The sequence below is a fragment of the Ochotona princeps genome, chromosome 11, assembly GCF_030435755.1.
Source record: "Ochotona princeps isolate mOchPri1 chromosome 11, mOchPri1.hap1, whole genome shotgun sequence".
Lineage (NCBI taxonomy): Eukaryota > Metazoa > Chordata > Mammalia > Lagomorpha > Ochotonidae > Ochotona > Ochotona princeps.
The window spans coordinates 30,696,645-30,714,051 of NC_080842.1; the positions used below are offsets into that span (position 1 = coordinate 30,696,645).

General features: G+C 40.2%; 1 protein-coding gene across 1 annotated transcript in view; it reads left to right on the forward strand.

Annotated features, from left to right (window-relative positions):
- Positions 1 to 808: 808 nt before the first annotated feature.
- The window catches only part of VEGFC (vascular endothelial growth factor C), a 95,132-nt gene continuing 78,533 nt past the window's right edge, over positions 809 to 17,407 (forward strand). The window contains exon 1 of the mRNA XM_004579028.4: positions 809 to 1,604. Coding sequence (XP_004579085.2) covers positions 1,461 to 1,604 — 144 coding nt within the window. The 5' untranslated portion in view covers positions 809 to 1,460. The remainder of the gene's footprint in view (positions 1,605 to 17,407) is intronic.

The window sequence follows — 17,407 nt, forward strand, 5'->3', positions numbered from 1 at the left end:
TATCTGCTCATTCTTCTCCAAGGAGGGAGACAGTCAAGGCTAGCAGGACGAAAGGCAATCCCTGGATGTTTTGCCAACTAGGAAAATGTGTTCTCTTTGCCAACTGTCATGTCCTTCCTGTCATGTGTTCCACACGTGTCTCTCAACCCTTTTCTCTTATTAATTAACCCACCTTTTGGCAGAAACTGACCCTATGCCTCTTTTCTTCCATCCCTGTCCTTGAATTCTGATGCCCCTCATCGCCCCCCACCCCCCAAGCTTACTATCGGAAGGGATAGTTTCTGTCCCAATAGCCTACAACACATGCAGATTAACTCCTGTAGTTCCTGCTGCCCCAGCCAACTTTGGTCACCCAAAGGGAGAGAAAGAGGGGATTTCTCTCCGCTCCAAGGATCCTTCAAGGTCTCCCTCCATAACTTTCTCTAGGAACTCCCAGAACTCCTGGAGCTGTTCCCACGTTTTGAGCGGGGCTCTGAGGGCTGTGAGAAGAGCCTGGAGGAGGCCCAGAGCTGCAAAGGACAAAGGGTCTACTTTCTCCTCCCCTCCGTCTGTTCCCGCTGTCCCCACTGCTCCAACTCGTCCAGGTCGTCCGGAAGGTCGCTCACTATACACCTCCAACTGCGGCTCCAGGGAGGGGAGGAGTAGAAAGGCAGAGGGAAGGGGTTGCGGGGAGGTGGGGCCGCTGGGGAGGAGGCGAGGGACGCCGAGCGCCGGAGAGCTGGAGAGAGACAGCTTTTGAGGGAAAGTGAGAGGGGAGGGCGCGGGCTCGGCACGCTCCCTCCCTCGGCCGCTTTCTCTCACATAAGCGCAGGCAGAGGGCGCATCAGTCATGCCCTGCCCCTGCGCCCGCTGCCGCCGCCGCCTGCGCTCAGCCCCGCGCGCTCTGGAGGCTCCTGCGCCGCGGCGCTGCCGGCCCTCGCCGCCGCCACCGCCGCCGGGCGCCCCGCCGCCCTGCTCCCGCCCCCGGCAGCGCCGCCGCCGCCTCTACCCGACTTCTCTCACTTCGGGGGAAGGGGAGGAGGAGGAGGACGAGGAGGAGGGGGACGAGGGCCCTGGTGGGTTCAGAGGGGGTGAGCATCGCGGCGTGTTTTCGCTCCCCCCTCCCTTTCTAACAAGCAAAAACAAACACGCGGAGCGCGGAGCCGGCCGCCCTCGCCCTCGCCCCGGCTTCACCTCGCGGCGGGCTCCGAATGAGGGGAGCTCGGATGTCCGGTTTCCTGTGAGGCTTTTACCTGACACCCGTCGCCCTTCCCCAGCACTGGTGGGGAGAGCGGCTGGCAAAGTTGGGATCGCACAGCCCCAGATTCGTTCCCCGCCAACTCAGGCTCGTCCAGGGTGGGGGTCACTGGTAGGAGATTCGGAGAAAAGGACCAGGAGGGGACCTCAGCTTCGCAGGGGCGCCCACGCCCCACCCCTGCCCCCGCCAGCGGACCGGCCTCCCCACTCCCGGTCCTTCCACCATGCACTTGCTGGGCTTCTTGTCTCTGGCGTGTTCCCTGCTCGCCGCTGCGCTGCTGCCGGGTCCGCGCCAGGCGCCCGCCGCCGCCGCCTTCGAGTCGGGACTGGGCTTCTCGGACGCGGAGCCGGACGCCGACGAGGCCAAGGTAGGTGCGCGAATCCCGTGGATTTCGGGACCGGGACCAGGCTGTGGACAGACGTGGGCATTACAGCGTTGAGGTCCTGAGGAGAAAAACTTGTGTGTACTTATTTAACCTTGGGTGCGTTGGAGCTCGGCGCACGCCGCCTTAGAGCAAACTTTACTTTTTCCAAGGAAAAGTTGATGCTAAATAGGCAGGCAAGTCACAGGCTTTGAAGGGCACTGAGGGGGTGCCTTGCGACCGAGAGCCTGAAGTCGGCTTGTGAGTGGTCTCCGTTGGTGACTAGGGGGATCTTGAACCCTACTCGGTTAGTGGGGCTCCAAGACAACGTGAGTTCATTTCTGGTCATCAAACGCGCTTTTCTTTCCTTAGCTGCTTTACTGGGACTTCTCACAGCTCCTGGGACGAGGATGACTACCCAGCCCAGGAGGCTTGTTTTCCATGAGTGTGTCTAGGACGCGGCGCTCCAGGCGTTGGAAACAATTTTAGAAAAAAGTAGATGAAAATTTAGTAACCTTGCTTGAGGGCTTCAGACTGACGAGTCCACTTGAAGTTGGTCAAGCTGCAGATGTAAGAGAAGATTGGCGTGATTTAGCTCATAATGAAACCAGTTTTTTCCCTCTTTTTTCAACCTTGAGGACACTACATCTCCAAAACTGGTGATGGCATACTAAAAAGTGAGTTTCTTAGGACTGTGTTTGTTTAAATAAGGAGTATTTAGTCCTTTCCCTTAAGATGTTGCTAGGACACTTTTGGGATATCAAAAATCAGCTGTATTTGTACCTGCTTCTTACTGACTGGAAGAATCTTTACCCAAAAAGTTCATGCCTAGAAGGCAGCTCTGCTCACCACTGTAGCACCAACACCACCAAAAGTTCGTATCTGACATAGGATGTAAGGATTGGTTAATGAAGTTTTTGAGCTCTTGGGAAAGTTTTAGATTGGCCGCAGTATGAATTGTCTGAGTTCAAACACTTGTAATACCCCTGGCTAGATCTAGACTATGGCGGTTGATATCCACTCGTGGTAACTGAAGAAATGCCAGTGGTGTATTACTGTCAACTTTCAGTGTACTTCATTAACATGTACTAACTGAACTTTGTGGAGATTAAGTTGTCTTAACAGATATGTTTTGGAATACACTTTAAGATTGAGATGACTTTTTTTTATCATCAAGTTGCCTCTGTCGTTTAAATTTGGGGAGAAATGAAAACATTGGGATTTGTAATTCAAAATAAGTCAAGAGAAACCTTTGAGTGAGAAATGGACATACCTGTTAAGTTTCAAAACAGAGTTCTTTTGACCAATTGCAAGTACTGACGTTGCTGTAACTGCAATGATAATATCTTTCTGTCCTTCAAGGGTGCAGAATGCAGTGTCAGATCCAGTAACACTTCCTGTAATTTGAGATCTTGATTTTTTGATACCTATTCACTTTCTCTTTTTGCAAAGTCAAACTAACAGAAGTGTGACTTAGTAAGGCAACACTGTTCTGTTGCCTATAGTTACTACTTTGGTTTACAATAAGGAAGTGTGAAGTAAGAAGTAAAATGAGAAGCACTTCCTGATAATCCAATAACGTGTCTGAGAGTCACTCACTGCTGGATCAATCCTGAAGGAATGTGCCCCAGTGAGTGTGCGTGTGCTTAAGTTCATATCATGTATTCACGTAGAATTGGAGGATAAAAAGTTAATTTGTTTTTAATTGTAAAAATTATTAAAATTGTCTTGACTCATCATATCAGATTTTCTGATGTGATATGAACATTTCAGTGTTATTTTGTTTGCGAAGTTTGCTATCCTGTTTTACCTGTAACTTGGAGTTTGCAGTGTTTATGAATTGTGTTATGGGTTGTTTTTCCCCCTGAAGGAACATGGTTTTAAGTCTGAGAGTGCCAGAAACCACAGGTATTGCATGATCGCTGTTGGGAAGTGCTCCCAGTGGGTGAATGGAGTTTTGACAGGGCATGTGTCATTATGCTTTGAGTGAAGCCACTGTGTCCTTGCTGTGTTGACATGCAGCTCACCAGGCTGATCCAGTTGCTCTGTGTCTCTCTCTAGTGGCCTGTATCAGTGTCTCCTGAAAAGAAGTAGGAAGGAATGGTTTACTGATTTCCTGTAGATTATGTAAAACCGTAAAGGTTATCGCAAAATACAAATGGAAGTCACTAAATATACATAATATCAATGATATGCAAATTGTTGGTAGTTTATAAGTTGATAATTTGGATCTTTTTTAATATTCCAAATATTCTAAAGCATTTAAAAACTATGAACTAAAGTTAAATTGCTCATTCACCTTGTGCTTGAGGACATATTAAGCCATCTCCAGAGATGAAATCATGCTTAGAGTCAAGATTTTCCTGTTCATTGACTTATATTTGTACTTAGTAGGCTCATTTTTCTCTTGTGTCCATTAACTGAATAGACTAGATGAAATATTAGTGACTTATTTTGTTTCACATTAGTGAGTTTAAATATGCCTATATTAACAGTTTCAGTAAAAAATAAGTATATTCACTCAATACTGATTGCTTTAATGTAAATAACTTCCCAAAGGTAGCATAGTAAATGTGCATAGAGTTTGTGGTGAATATAAAAAATAACATCCTTGTAATGGCAGCTAGTTTGAAATATGTTAGATTTTCTTTCTATATTCTTTATAACTATGCATATCTTCGGACTTGTTTTACTTTTTTTTTTTTTTTACAATTTCAACTTAATCAGTGACAGTATTTCTCAGAATACTGTCTGTGTGCCAAGTGCATCAGAATTCCCTGGAAATTCTTATTTTTTCCCCTTACCTGAAAGCCAGATCTCTGGGCTTGGATGAAGTAATATGCTTGCTTTTTAAACTATCATCTTACATGCACTGAAAGTTTTAAATTTACTAACCATTGTATAGAATAATGACTGATTTCATTCCCTATATCACCCTTGTGTTACTGGAAAGTAGGTAGGCATGGGACATCTTAAAAGATGAAATCCATTTTTCCTCTCTCCAAGGAATTTACAAGTCAAATTAAAAAAAAATAAAGGCTTACGAGCAAAACTGCTGAGAAATGTCACATTATTGTTATCAATGAATTAGGACCAGTGCACTAATATTCTGAAACTTAGGAGAACGACTCATCAGTATGGCCTTAAATGATTTGAGGGACTTGACAAAGGAACAGAGCTTGAGTTGTGTCTTGGTGGCTAATTCCAGCAAATGAATCCATCAAGCACAGGAATCCACTTAGTATCTTGGGTAGTTTGAGAAGGTGAGGAGGTGTAGTACTTGGACTAAAATTAAAGGGTAATGTAGGGTAACAGTGAATACTCATAGAGTGATAGTTATGACCATATTAATGTGGTCTGAGCCAGTCAAGGGATTGTAAACTTCCATGATGTGGGTCATGGAGGATTATTCCTACATCAAGCAGCAAAATGACATAGACATGGAATGAGATTGATTAGTCAGAGGATTTTATAAGAGGGGGATGGTTTAGTGATCAAGCTACAGAAGCAGTCTTGAGTGGTGAATGAACAGAGCAAGCAGAGTTGTGGCCTTGGGAACAGAAGAGGGTGCTGTTACAGAGGAAGAGCCCCAGATCTGACCGCTGGTTACTGGTAAAGTTAAATGACTGGGGGGAATTAATCCTGGCATCAGTGTTTTAATGATAGGAAAATGTTGATCCCTCTTGCAGGACTGGGGTGTTTCAGAGAAGAAAATGGCGTTTATGTATGGATAGTGGATTTCAGCATTATAGTATGGATCACTTAAGATTTAACTGACTTTGGAAACCTTTGTGGAAACAAAATCAGCTTTAAAAAATCCCATTGCATTAAAGGGAATTAATTGCTTCAGGTCAATGGAAATTAAGCTGTGTAATATACCTACCAAGTATTGAACATTTCAGATGCTATTACACTCACCATGGGGACATTAAAATCCTGTATCTCCTATTATCCTGTATTAAAAGTGAAGTGAATTTTATTCAGATACAGTAGGTCATGAATGTGGCTGTAAATTTCAGTCATTTATTTGAAGGCTTCTTGGTGCTTCATTTGTATCCATACTTCCTAGTAGGAACTCCCTACCGCCCAATAAATCTTTAGAAAGGATTTTTAAGATTAGGGAAATGTTTGATGTTTAGAAGTAGAAACCTTTGAACTCCCTTCACCATACCCTGCATCAATTTATGTAGAGCCTCAGTGTTTGACTTCCTCAGAATCTCTTTCTTAGGAAGCAAAAGAATGTGAAAGTGAAGGATTAGACCCTTGCCCCCTTTGCCCAATTATCTTATTTTTTTAAAAAGATTTATTTATTTTTATTACAAAGTCAGATATACAGAAAGGAGGAGAAGAGACAGAGAGGAAGATCTTCCATCTGTTGATTCACTGCCCAAATGACCACAACGATCGGTGCTGCGTCAATCCAATGCTGGGAACCAGGAACCTCTTCCAGGTCTCCCACGCGGGTACAGGGTCCCAAAGCTTTGGGCCGTCCTCGACTGCTTTCCCAGGCCACAAGCAGGGAGCTGGATGGGAAGTGGAGCTACCGGGGGGGGGGGGGTAAGAACCGGCTCCCATATGGGATCCCGGGGCGTTCAAGGCGCTAGGCCACGCCGCCGGGCCCCAATTATCTGATTCTTTAATGGCAAGTCATCAATTGTTATGCTGGCTTTTCCTTAGGTTGTTTGAAAGCCTGTTAAAAGGAATATCTGATTTTATTGAGTAATGCTGGTGACATGGCTTTCATAATAATGATATCAGTTCATCTTTCATTTTGATTTTTACTCCTCTGTACTCTTTCTTCTGACTTATGGATACCTGATTGGTCATTATTTATTCATGAGATAGTCATCATCAAAACTCTTTAAGGAAGTAATGAACTCTGATCAGTGACATAACTTTTATTTCAGGGTATTTGAGAGAGATAGAAGAACAGTGTTAGACAGCTCCTCTTTCCTGATTGGTGCCCCTCAGGTGCCTACAATAGACTGTGGTGGACCGAACCCTGAACCAGGATTTTAGAGCTAACACAGGTCAGCTTATTGCCTCCCAGGTTCTGTATCAGAAAGACTGGAAACTGGGGGAAAGCCAGAACTTGAATTCAAACAGGCTGATAATAGGTCATCGGTGTCTTAAGTGGTATCTTATTTTCAGGCCTAATGCCAGGTCCCTCATTGGTGTATCATTAAAGTCAGTTTCTATTTGTGTCCTTTAAAGTGAATTTAAGAGGGTAAAGGGAGATGGACTGGGGAGATTTCTATTTGAACTTTCCTGGCTACTGAGAGGGAAGTCTTTGCTTCGTTACCTCCACCAGACCGCTCTGAGATGCTGTTACTTAGCTTTTACTGTGGCTTGAGGAGGAGGGTGTGCAGGAGCTGATGTGAAAAGAATGGTTGCCTATGCTTCCAGTACTGCTTTTGCCTTTAGTAGCTCCAGGGATCTTCCAGATTCAAATCATCATACCTTTGCATATTGAGAGCAAGTGAATAGATTAATCATTATGTCCTAAGCATCTATTTGTGTCATGCTGTTTCTCAAGTTCTGTTTGACATTTTGCTTTTCACCGCACCTTCATAAGATGTTGTTGCGTTTCATTATGATAATGAATCTAAGGTTTACAGATTTAACCCCATCATAAGAAGAGGGTTGCATTTTTCCCCTTTCCTTTTTTTCTATTTGTGGAAGACTTTACATCCTTGAAAAGTTAAAGTGAGTTTGGATCTTTAAAATTTATGACAGACAGAGATCCACACTTGTTTTGGCCCCTCTTCCTGAACATTTCAGAAGGCGAGAAGCAGAGAGTGTAGTACTCTGCAGTTAGGGCCAGCTTGTTGCACTGATTTTAGTTCTAATTCCTCAGAATAGGACATTCTGAATAAATGTGGATTTTCTTTGAGGCTGTCCTACATGATGCCCAATTGATTGAAGATGGATCACACATGTCTTCATCCATAATAGTATTGTAGGAATGGTTGCTTAAACAGGAACCAGACAAGAATTCCTCACATTATTAGGCAGTCTTTCTAGGTTGTGTTAATCTTTCCACTTCCGTGGAAGAATGAGATCTTACCTTTGTCAAATAGCTCTTCACAAGTAAGTGGAAAAGACAAACTTGAGCAGACAAAGACATTATATACTTCCTTAACTTCTGAGCAGAGATTTTTTCACCTTCCAACAGTAATTATATTTAGTAGATAGTGTATAAGCACCATTTACAAGCACATATTTGCTAAGTTAAGCTTGTAGAAATTATGGATTAGAAATCATCAGTTTAATAACTGGGCAAAAACAAATGTAGCAGAGATCTTTGAACTAGAAGAGTTGCACATAATGGTTTTAATATATATTGTGTGTTTGAAAGTCAGTATTACAGAGAAAGGGGGAAAACGAAGGAGAAAGAGAGAGAGAATATGATTATCCATTTGTATCCATCTGCTTGTTCACTCCCTAATGGACTGAGCCAGGGTGAAGCCAGGAGCCAAGAGCTTCATCCATCCTCCTGGCATGTGCCATCCTTCCCTGCTTTTGGCAGATCATAAGCAGGAAGCTGAATAGAATCTTTGCAGCCAGGATAGGAAGTCACACCCATATGGCATTTAACTGCCACAATGCCAGCCCCTTAATCATTTTTCTGATGGATTGTGGCTATTCTCTTTTACTGGTACAGGCCTTCTGGCATTCAGTGTTAAAAGAGACCAATGATCCTTTTTCTTAACTTCTGAAATCCAAAAGCTCACTTGCATAAATTATTTGGTGCTATAACTTATTTGAACCAATACGTGTGGTATCTGTAGCCATTATGTATCCTCTAAGTTGGAATCTTCATTGATTTCTTCATTGAAGAAATTATAACCTCTTTATTTATAAGATGCTGCCAAAGTCCTTGCTTAAGATGTGATGTGTGAGAGGGTAGTAGGTATTGAAATGTGTGCATACTCAGCTTCATGAAACATTCCAGGGACAGAGACTCATGCACTCAGAGGGTCCAAGGTAAGTGATTGCATTGTGCTGTTCTCAAAATGCCTTCCTAGGTGGCTTTACTGCCTCAGGCACAAGAAAGGAAAAGAAGATGAGGGACTCCACAAGAATTTTGTGGATATTGCTCAATGCACTTCACTTGCTAATACCAGGTTCATATATTTGTTAATCCAAATTCCTATATATGAATTTGCTTCATTGAGACATTTTAATCAATTCTCACTAGTGGTTGTTTCCATTCTTTCTTTTTTTTTTTCTAAAGATTTATTTATTGTTATTGGAAAAGCAGATTTACAGAGAGAAAGACAAAGATCTTCCACCCACTGGTTCAATCTCTAAATAGCCACAACTGCTGGAACCAGGAGCTCCTTGCGGGTCTCTCACATGGGTTCAGGGTTCCAATGCTTTGAGCCATCTTCTGCTGCTTTTCCAGGCCACCAGCAGGGAACTGGATGGGAAGTGAAGCAATAGAGACACAAATTAGCACCCATGTGAACATCCCAGTGCTTGGAAGTAAAGAATTAGCCAATGAGCCATTGTACCAGGCCCAGCAGTTTCCATTCTAAGCAGAAAATGGCAGTGTAGTATATGATCCAAACAGTATAGAGTAACAGATTCTTGTCTCTAACAAGTTTAAACTCATTTTCGAGAAACAAACAGAAAATATTAATTTAAAAATAACAGAAATGAGTTGAAATTTAAATTCAGATAGTATAGAAGCTTTTATGGCAAATCCTCATGCTATATCAGCAGCTATTGGATAGACTTCTAAAAGTGGTGTGGTAGGCCTGGGAAAGATGGGATTTACGGATGAGGGCAATGAGCAATCGGTAGATGTTAATACTACAGGGGAAAATGGAGAGAGGGAGTGGATGAGGAGTGAAAGGGAAAACCTCTGTGCCTGTGAAACTGTATCATGAAAAATTAAAATTAAATTAAAAATGAGCACAAGAGAGGAATATTGAAGACTTGCATTGAAATACAGAGGTGTTAATGTTCAGGAGTGTTTGGGGTCCTGTGGGCAGTATCCTGTGACTGGAAGGTCCAGAGCTTTGAGGGAAACACAGGCTAACATGGTATCAAACTTTGATGTCAAAGAGCAATTTGTGCATGCGAGCAGAAGTGGATGAAGTGACTGCAGATCCCTAAATCTCCAGCTTGGAAGTAGTCGTTTTCGGTCACCATGACCCTGATGTGTGTAAGGAAGCCGACTAGAAGCTGGTCAGAAGCTTCTCTGAAACCATTTTCAACTACATGGTTTTTTTTGAAGGGCCTGGCAGCGGTTGTGCCGCTCATGCTGCTGGCTGTCTGCTGTGGTTTTGTGAGCTCTGTGTGCTCTTGCCTGACGATGGCTTTACACACGCACTCATCACTGTGCTGTCCGGATACATTTAGAAGATATATTAACAACAGACATCTTTGTTATTAAGATTTTCATTCCTTACTGAAAAAGCAGTGCAAACAGAGGTCATGCTTAGATACACACACACCTACACACACACACAAACACCCTTCTTCCTATGTAGTTCTTCAAAGTGCCAGTGTGATTTAGAAGATTTCAAAAAGTTTCTTTTGGTGCAGAGCATTTTTTTTTGAGATTTGTAGATTTGTAGAAAAGATGAACTTTTCAAAGACTTTTTGAATATTATTATTTTTGTTTGGTCAGCTATTTTTAGGTACTTGAAAGTAGGACATAAAAAAATCAGGAATGTATGAGATTGATTTTCTGTAGTTTCTACACTTATTTGTTGGTCAGCTGGCTAATAAAATAAAGGAGAAGGAGCAATGGTGTGGTGCAGGGTGTTAAACTATGGCCTGGGTTGTCCACATCCATATGAGCATCAGTTTTTAATCCCAGTGCTTCACTTCTGTTTCAGCTCCCTGCCAAGGTGCTTGGGAAAGCACCGGAAGACTGGCCCTAGTGTTTTGGTAGATGGGTCCCAACCACCCACATGGGAGATTGTAATGAAGTTCTGGACATGTGGCTTTGGCTTGGCCCAGCACAATAACTGTGGCCATTTCTGGAGTGAATCAGTGGATGGAAGACTCTCTCTCTCTCTCTCTCTCTCTCTCTCTCTCTCTCACTCTCTCCATCTATCTCTGTCTCTCATCTTCACTCCCTTTCTCCATAACTCTTTCAAGTTAATACTGGATTAATAATGGAAAGTTTAAAGGCAGGGATTTCAATGAGTTCAGCTTCACGCTGTTCTCATTTTGATAGGTGGGAAGGATATGAATATTGTAGGATTGATCAGAAAGTTGTGGTTGGCAACTTCTAGAGTTACTGTGGTGTTAGACATTTATTTCTACTTCATTTTAACTTAAAATCATCACCCCTTGGAATTGTGGCTGATGCATTGTAGGCATTCTGTAAACATTTATTAAATCCACAAGCTTTGTAACCAGAAAGAAAACAGAACCTTTAAATATTTTCTAGGCATATGCTGTAACCGAGTGTCCAGCAACTTGCAACTAATTCATTACATGTTTTTATGGTAAGCTGACCAACATTATTCCCAGTTTATAAACTATGGCAAGAGGATGCAATGTGTATATTTTATTTTCAGAAAGTTGGGAAAGATACAAGGCATTTAATCATTCTGCATATGAAGACTATGTACACATTGCAGTTCCGCTTATAATACATTTCCAGCTCTCCTTGGTGCCTTGGTTTATGCCTGCCTTGGAGGCTGGCAGCTCTAGTCCATAGATCACCCTCCGCAGAATCAAATATGATGCTCTTTCCCTAAAGTGCTCTAACACTGATTATTGGGTATAAAAGTCTTTGGCATACACGGCTTTTTCCAGTACCTTGTAATTTCCTATTTTCCTTTGTACTCATTCATAGCACATCAACAGTTTAACCACTTTCAACTTTAAATTCTATAAATGAAACATGCTAAGGTTGCTAATTTAATGTGTAAACATCTCAGTTTTTTTTATTCTAACAAAAGAAATGTATAAGCAGATACTGAAAATTTTCAGGAAATACATCTGATAATATTTACATATAAAATATACTTTCACTGAAGAAAATGTAGAGAAAATATTATGGTAGCACATTATAAACAAGCGTTAAACTTGCCTGAATTTGTTCAGAAAAATACAATTGTAATGCTTTACCCACTTCCTGAATGGCAACCAGCAAAGTGTGTGTCATCTGAGTGGTCATTGAGATGAATCATGGAGTAGACGATTTCCTTTCCAGGGGTAGATCTGGTCTTGTGGGTACTCTAATTGATTCAAAATACTGTAGCTGGTTTTGTTGAAGGTTCAGTTTGTCACTCAGTAACTTTCACGAATTGCATGGTCACTGCGTGTTCAACATTTGGCCATGAAGGGGTATTGGAGACATGTGAGCAGACAGGAAAAGGGAATTAAAAATAAGTGTTGCATGCATTTTCCAGCTCTTGAAGAGCTGACAGCATATTTCTCTTTAATCCTGTAACATCTTGAAAATATTCACTTCCTTAGAATTCCAGTACAGATGTTGGAGTATTTTAGGAACTTTGACCAGATACCATGCAAGTATGTCTAAACAGAGGATTTTTTACTGACTGAATCTGGGAGAAGGGACTAAACACAAAATAAACACTTAGGTAATATGTAAGTCAATTAAAAAATAGAGAGTATTATCAGTAGACATCTACATGTAGATACTTGGATGATGTTTTTAAATAAAGTAATGTCTATATTTTTAGTTCAAGATCATAACTGAATATGTCATATAAAATGTAGGTCTATTTTTGGTGCTGTTGTATTTCCCCAAGTATTGTGTTCATATTTGAACTATATACATTTTTCACAGCAATTTTTCTTTTTATGTTAACTTCTTTTTCTAATAAAAGGTGATAAGCTCTTTAACATCAGAAACGGTAAAATTACATTGCTTATTTAATATTCCTGTATATGTAGAATAAACACCATGGATTAATATGCTTTGGGTTTAACTTGCATAAATACTAGAACATTTTTTTCAGTTATAAAAAATTGCAGACTTTGATGTAATTAATGAGAAAGATTCATACGTGAGACTATATGCCTCTCTGAAATGAGGAAACTTCTTCCTGGAAACTGTGTGGGAATATAGGAATCCGCCTACATCTCTATTTCCCCAGCCAAATGATATTCCAAGGTTTAAGCCTTTTTCTGAAATGGCAAGCATGATTATCTTACTCAAAACACATGTTGGGCCTGGCACAATAGTCTAGTAGCTAAATCCTCACCTTGCATGGGCCCTGGTTCCTCTCCCAGATGCTCCACTTCCCATCCAGTTCCCTGCTGGTGGCCTGGGAAAGCAGGAGAGGGTGGCCAAAAGCCTTGAGACCCGGCCACTTATGTGAGAGACTTGGAAGAAGCTCCTGGCGCCTGGCTTCGGATTGGCTTGGTTCTGACCCTTGCAACTGCTTGCGGAGTGAACCACTGGACAGATCTTTGTTTCTGTTTCTCCTTCTCTCTGTATATCTGACTTTCCAATACAAATAAATAAATCTTTAAAAAAACTGTTGATAATGACCTTAGTGTCTTTCATCAAAAGGATAGCTCATTTTCTCTTTATTTATATTATGAAATTGCTATACTTTCCTTGCCTCACTATCACCCCCAACTCAAAACTTCGCCAGGTATGGCTTGGCTGTGATTTAAATATGAGCTGTAAAGGTTCGCAAGTTGGAAGGTTGGTCTTCAGTGTGGCAGTGTGGGGTGTTGGTGCCTTTAAGGAGTGGGGCCTGATAGGAGGGCCCAGGTCATTTATGAGTGTGCGCTCAGAAGGGATGTTGCTGCCCAGCCTGTCTGTGGCTTGCTGGCTTCCGGTTTCCAGATCCACATTCTTGCTCTTGTGATGTAGTTAACATCTGATTGATGTTAAGCCCTCAATCAGAGGTCAAACCTGCCTGCTCTTGTGCTTTCAACTCCTAGAATTGTGAGTTATTAGGAATAACTTTATTTCCTCATAAAATTATCCTGCTTCAAAACTTTTAATTTTTTTTGATAAAGTAGACAGTGTGTATCCCTCTCTGCCCTTTGAAAATTCGGCAAAATAAATTGCCCTGATATATTAAAAAATAAAAAAAAAACTTCATTTCATTTTAATTGGATTTACTATACAGCTACCATAAATCCTATAATCGAATTCTTATAATCTGTAAAAGGGGTTATTATTTCCATTAATTTACAGTTGCTTGCAAGCAGCCAATTAATATCAAATGCCAGATGTGGAGCTGTTTTAAAGTCCTGTGGTTTATTCTACCACAATTTCATTGCCTACATGAAATATTTTTAATTCTTTTTTTTGTTTGCTTTTCTGTTGTGTGTATTTAGTTACTTTATCCTTTTTAACATCCTCTCCAAGTTTATGTTTTGAAAAATAGATCGCTTATTTAGATTCAGGTTTGCTTATGGGTCATGACATTTATAACTTCCCTAAAACACAGACTAGTGCTTGTGTATGTGTCAGAGCCAAATTGTAGTTTTTGAGATGGTAGTGATTCAGTGTTTGTTCTCTTTGAGTCTTTGGTGTTTCTTTTCATTTTATGTCCATCCATGGCAAATTAGAATTTTATGAAAACCAAAAGTATTTATGAGTCATGACCATCACACTTAAAACTGAGCATTTTAAGCTACTCTAGATATACAGACTAAGTAGCTAATGATAGCATAAATCTTAATGTAAGAGTTTCTTTCCTTCCTTAATAGTAGTAGCAGTGAGTCTTGCCCTTTTGGAGACCAAAATGGTTTATGACAGAAAAATGCACTTTCTTGGGATGGCCACAAAGCACAGCATAGCCATTTATTATCATAATTTAACATAACAGGGACACATAACTTGAAGAATGAAAGGTAAGATAATTTAAAATGAATGTTGTTTTCTGGTGCCGTGTTTAATTGACAGCTCATGATCTACAGTCTTACATTAAGACAGGGTTGCTGTGACTGCTTCTGTCACAAAGAGAACAAACCTAGAGGACCCTCAAACTTCCTCTGGGTGCCTTCTATGTTCAAATTTTGCCCCAGTGTGCGTTATTATTATTATTATTATTATTATTATTAGCAGTACCCTTTCTGTTAATGTTAACTTTACTTCATGCCTGTAAAATGTTACATTGTGGTGAGAGAGAAGGTTGTGCCCAAATTTCCTTAGATAATAGCATTTTATCTCCTAGGAAGTCTATGTGAGTTTTCAAGATTGACTTGGAATATTATCACTAATAGAAACAAACTATTTTGATGGCATTCTTTATCAAGATGCCTGTGCTAAAATTAAAACCGATGTTAACATAAACTATATGCTGTACTATGTGCACTGTATGTTCCAAGTATTAAGTACTATACTTGCTTACTGAATGAGTTAGATGTTGATTTTAACATACCTCTGTTAAATGTGACTCAGTTGCCCTTAATCTGATCTTTAACAGTTTCTAGCTAAAGATGTGTTTAAAAATCATTCTTAAAAAATATTAACATGGATTTTGATATGTGTTATTATGGGCTTTGTTTCAACTTAACGGCACACAAACACTTCAAGATGCATGATTTTGCCTGTAGTACTTTGGAACATTGTTGTCATCCATGTTTAGGCTCAGCCATTTCCCGAACAGTTTCTGGTTTTGTAAGATTAAGTTGTGATCTTCTTAATTAAATCCATAGGGAGATGCATTTTTCTGTCTAAGTGTTTTGCTTTTGAACTGGGAGCTTTTCCTATATTCAGCCAGAAAAATGTGCTGCGATTTTAGGATTGTGGTCCTCCTTGAAGGTTAAAAAGGCTGTAAATAAAAATTACTGTTTCACCCCAGAGCAAACAGTCTGATTTGATAATTTATCTCCAGGTGCTTATAGATAGTAACACTTTTATAAAATGAAAATTTCAAGTGTACATCATACAAATCTTTGTAAATTTTAATTTTTATAGCATCTTTTATTTAACATGCTATTCACAGGTAATTATTTTGAAGAACACAGAACTACATTACAAATTATGTGTTTATTTATTTATGCAAAAGACAGAGTAACAGAGTGATGGAGAGACACACAAGGAGATTTTCCATCAGCTGGTTCACTCCCACTGGAGCTGTGCCAGTCCAAAGCCAGGAACCAGGAGCTTGTTACGAGTCACTGAAAGGTGTCAAGGGGCCCAAGCAGTTGAGCCCACCTGCTGCTGCTGTCCCAAGCATATTAGCAACAGGAGCTGGGTCAGAAGTCAACCAGCCAGGATTCCAACCTGCACCAAAATGGATGCCAGCACTATAGGCGGTGGCTTTATCCTCCAAGCCACAGCACCCAAACTACTCCAAACTGCTTTTCATAAGTTACGAAATAACTATGTATAACACTGCCAGAAATGACTCATTTGTGCATACCACATTGCATTACAATACATAAATGTCCTTGCAGGAAGAATATTAACATTTTTATTGAGACTAGATTTTCTTAGGGCAAATTTCATTTTGAATGTAAACTCTTTTGTGAGGTCAGGTTTCAGAAATTCTGTTGTCTTTTCACTTTAATTATTATACAAACCTCTCTCTGCTGTATGGATTCATAGATAATACTGTTCCTTTAGGGTACCTTTGGCTGTATGTAGCATTTATTTCATGACTTGGAAGCTTGTGTACAATCTGTATCCATAAACACAAAAGTTTACATTGTATGTGCTTGGCATGTGCATTGTACATTTAGTGTGAAGAACCAGGACTTTCTCTACTTGATTGAACAGTTGTTTATCCTGCTAAATAATTTGGAAACTTTAGGCCTCAAACTTTTGGAGAATCTTTACTTTTACTTAAGGCATGATAAGGAATAACTTCCCCTCTAATATCATTCTTGTTTAGCAAAGAGTTCTAATATTTACTTAGTTTTTTCCTGAAATGCACTTTTTTCTTAACCTTTGACATTGCCTTTTGTGCTTCCAGTTACAATCATAAACGGATAGTGATAGAAATGTTTTGTAACTTCCAGCAGATTTTAGTACACCAAGGTTTACCAGAAAATATGAGTCTTCAAAAATTTCATAGGCAAATAGAGTTAAAAGATAATGTGATTTTGTTGTAAACCTTGTGAAGATCTTTCTTGAGAAAATTGCATTTGTCACAGCTGGGTTGAGAGCATTGAAGTCACAACATCTCCTGTTCTACTTGCAATCTGCTGTGTGCCAGAATTTGGATATGCAATAAATTTTTTTTTTTAATTTTTTTAATTGTTAATTATTTTGCATTATGTGACAGTTTCATAGGCTCTGGGAATTCCCCCATCCCTCCCCCTCCCCTCCCCCCGGTGGATTCCTCCACCTTGATGCAGTATTACAGTTCAAATTCAATCAAGATTCTTTCATTGCAAACATATACCAAGCATAGAGTCCAGCTACTTATTGTCCAGATATGCAATAAAATTTGAAGAAGATAGTCTATAAGATTCCAAAATGTGTAGTTTTACATATTTCACTGTTTTATTTATATGTATATATGATAGTTATTTTTTGTGGGACACAGGTATAAGCAAGAACTTAGATGTGGCACAAAATAGTTGTGTGTCCATCTACAAAAACCATATGATATGTTTTAAAATTTGATGAAGATATACTATGTAGTTATGCCCCCCCAAGAAAAAGAAGTGCCATCCTATGAGAAAATGGAAAAATACAGAAAAACTTATCCATAATCTAAAAACATAAACACTTAAGAACTACAAATATTAATAGTATCAGGAAACTTTTGTAACTTAACACATTTAACATTTTTGGGGGTATATACAAGGAGAGAAAAAAAAAGCAAAACCAAATTTAAAAACTTGTAATAATTTCCCATTTTGCCATAATTGTTGCTCTATGCCATCATACTTTC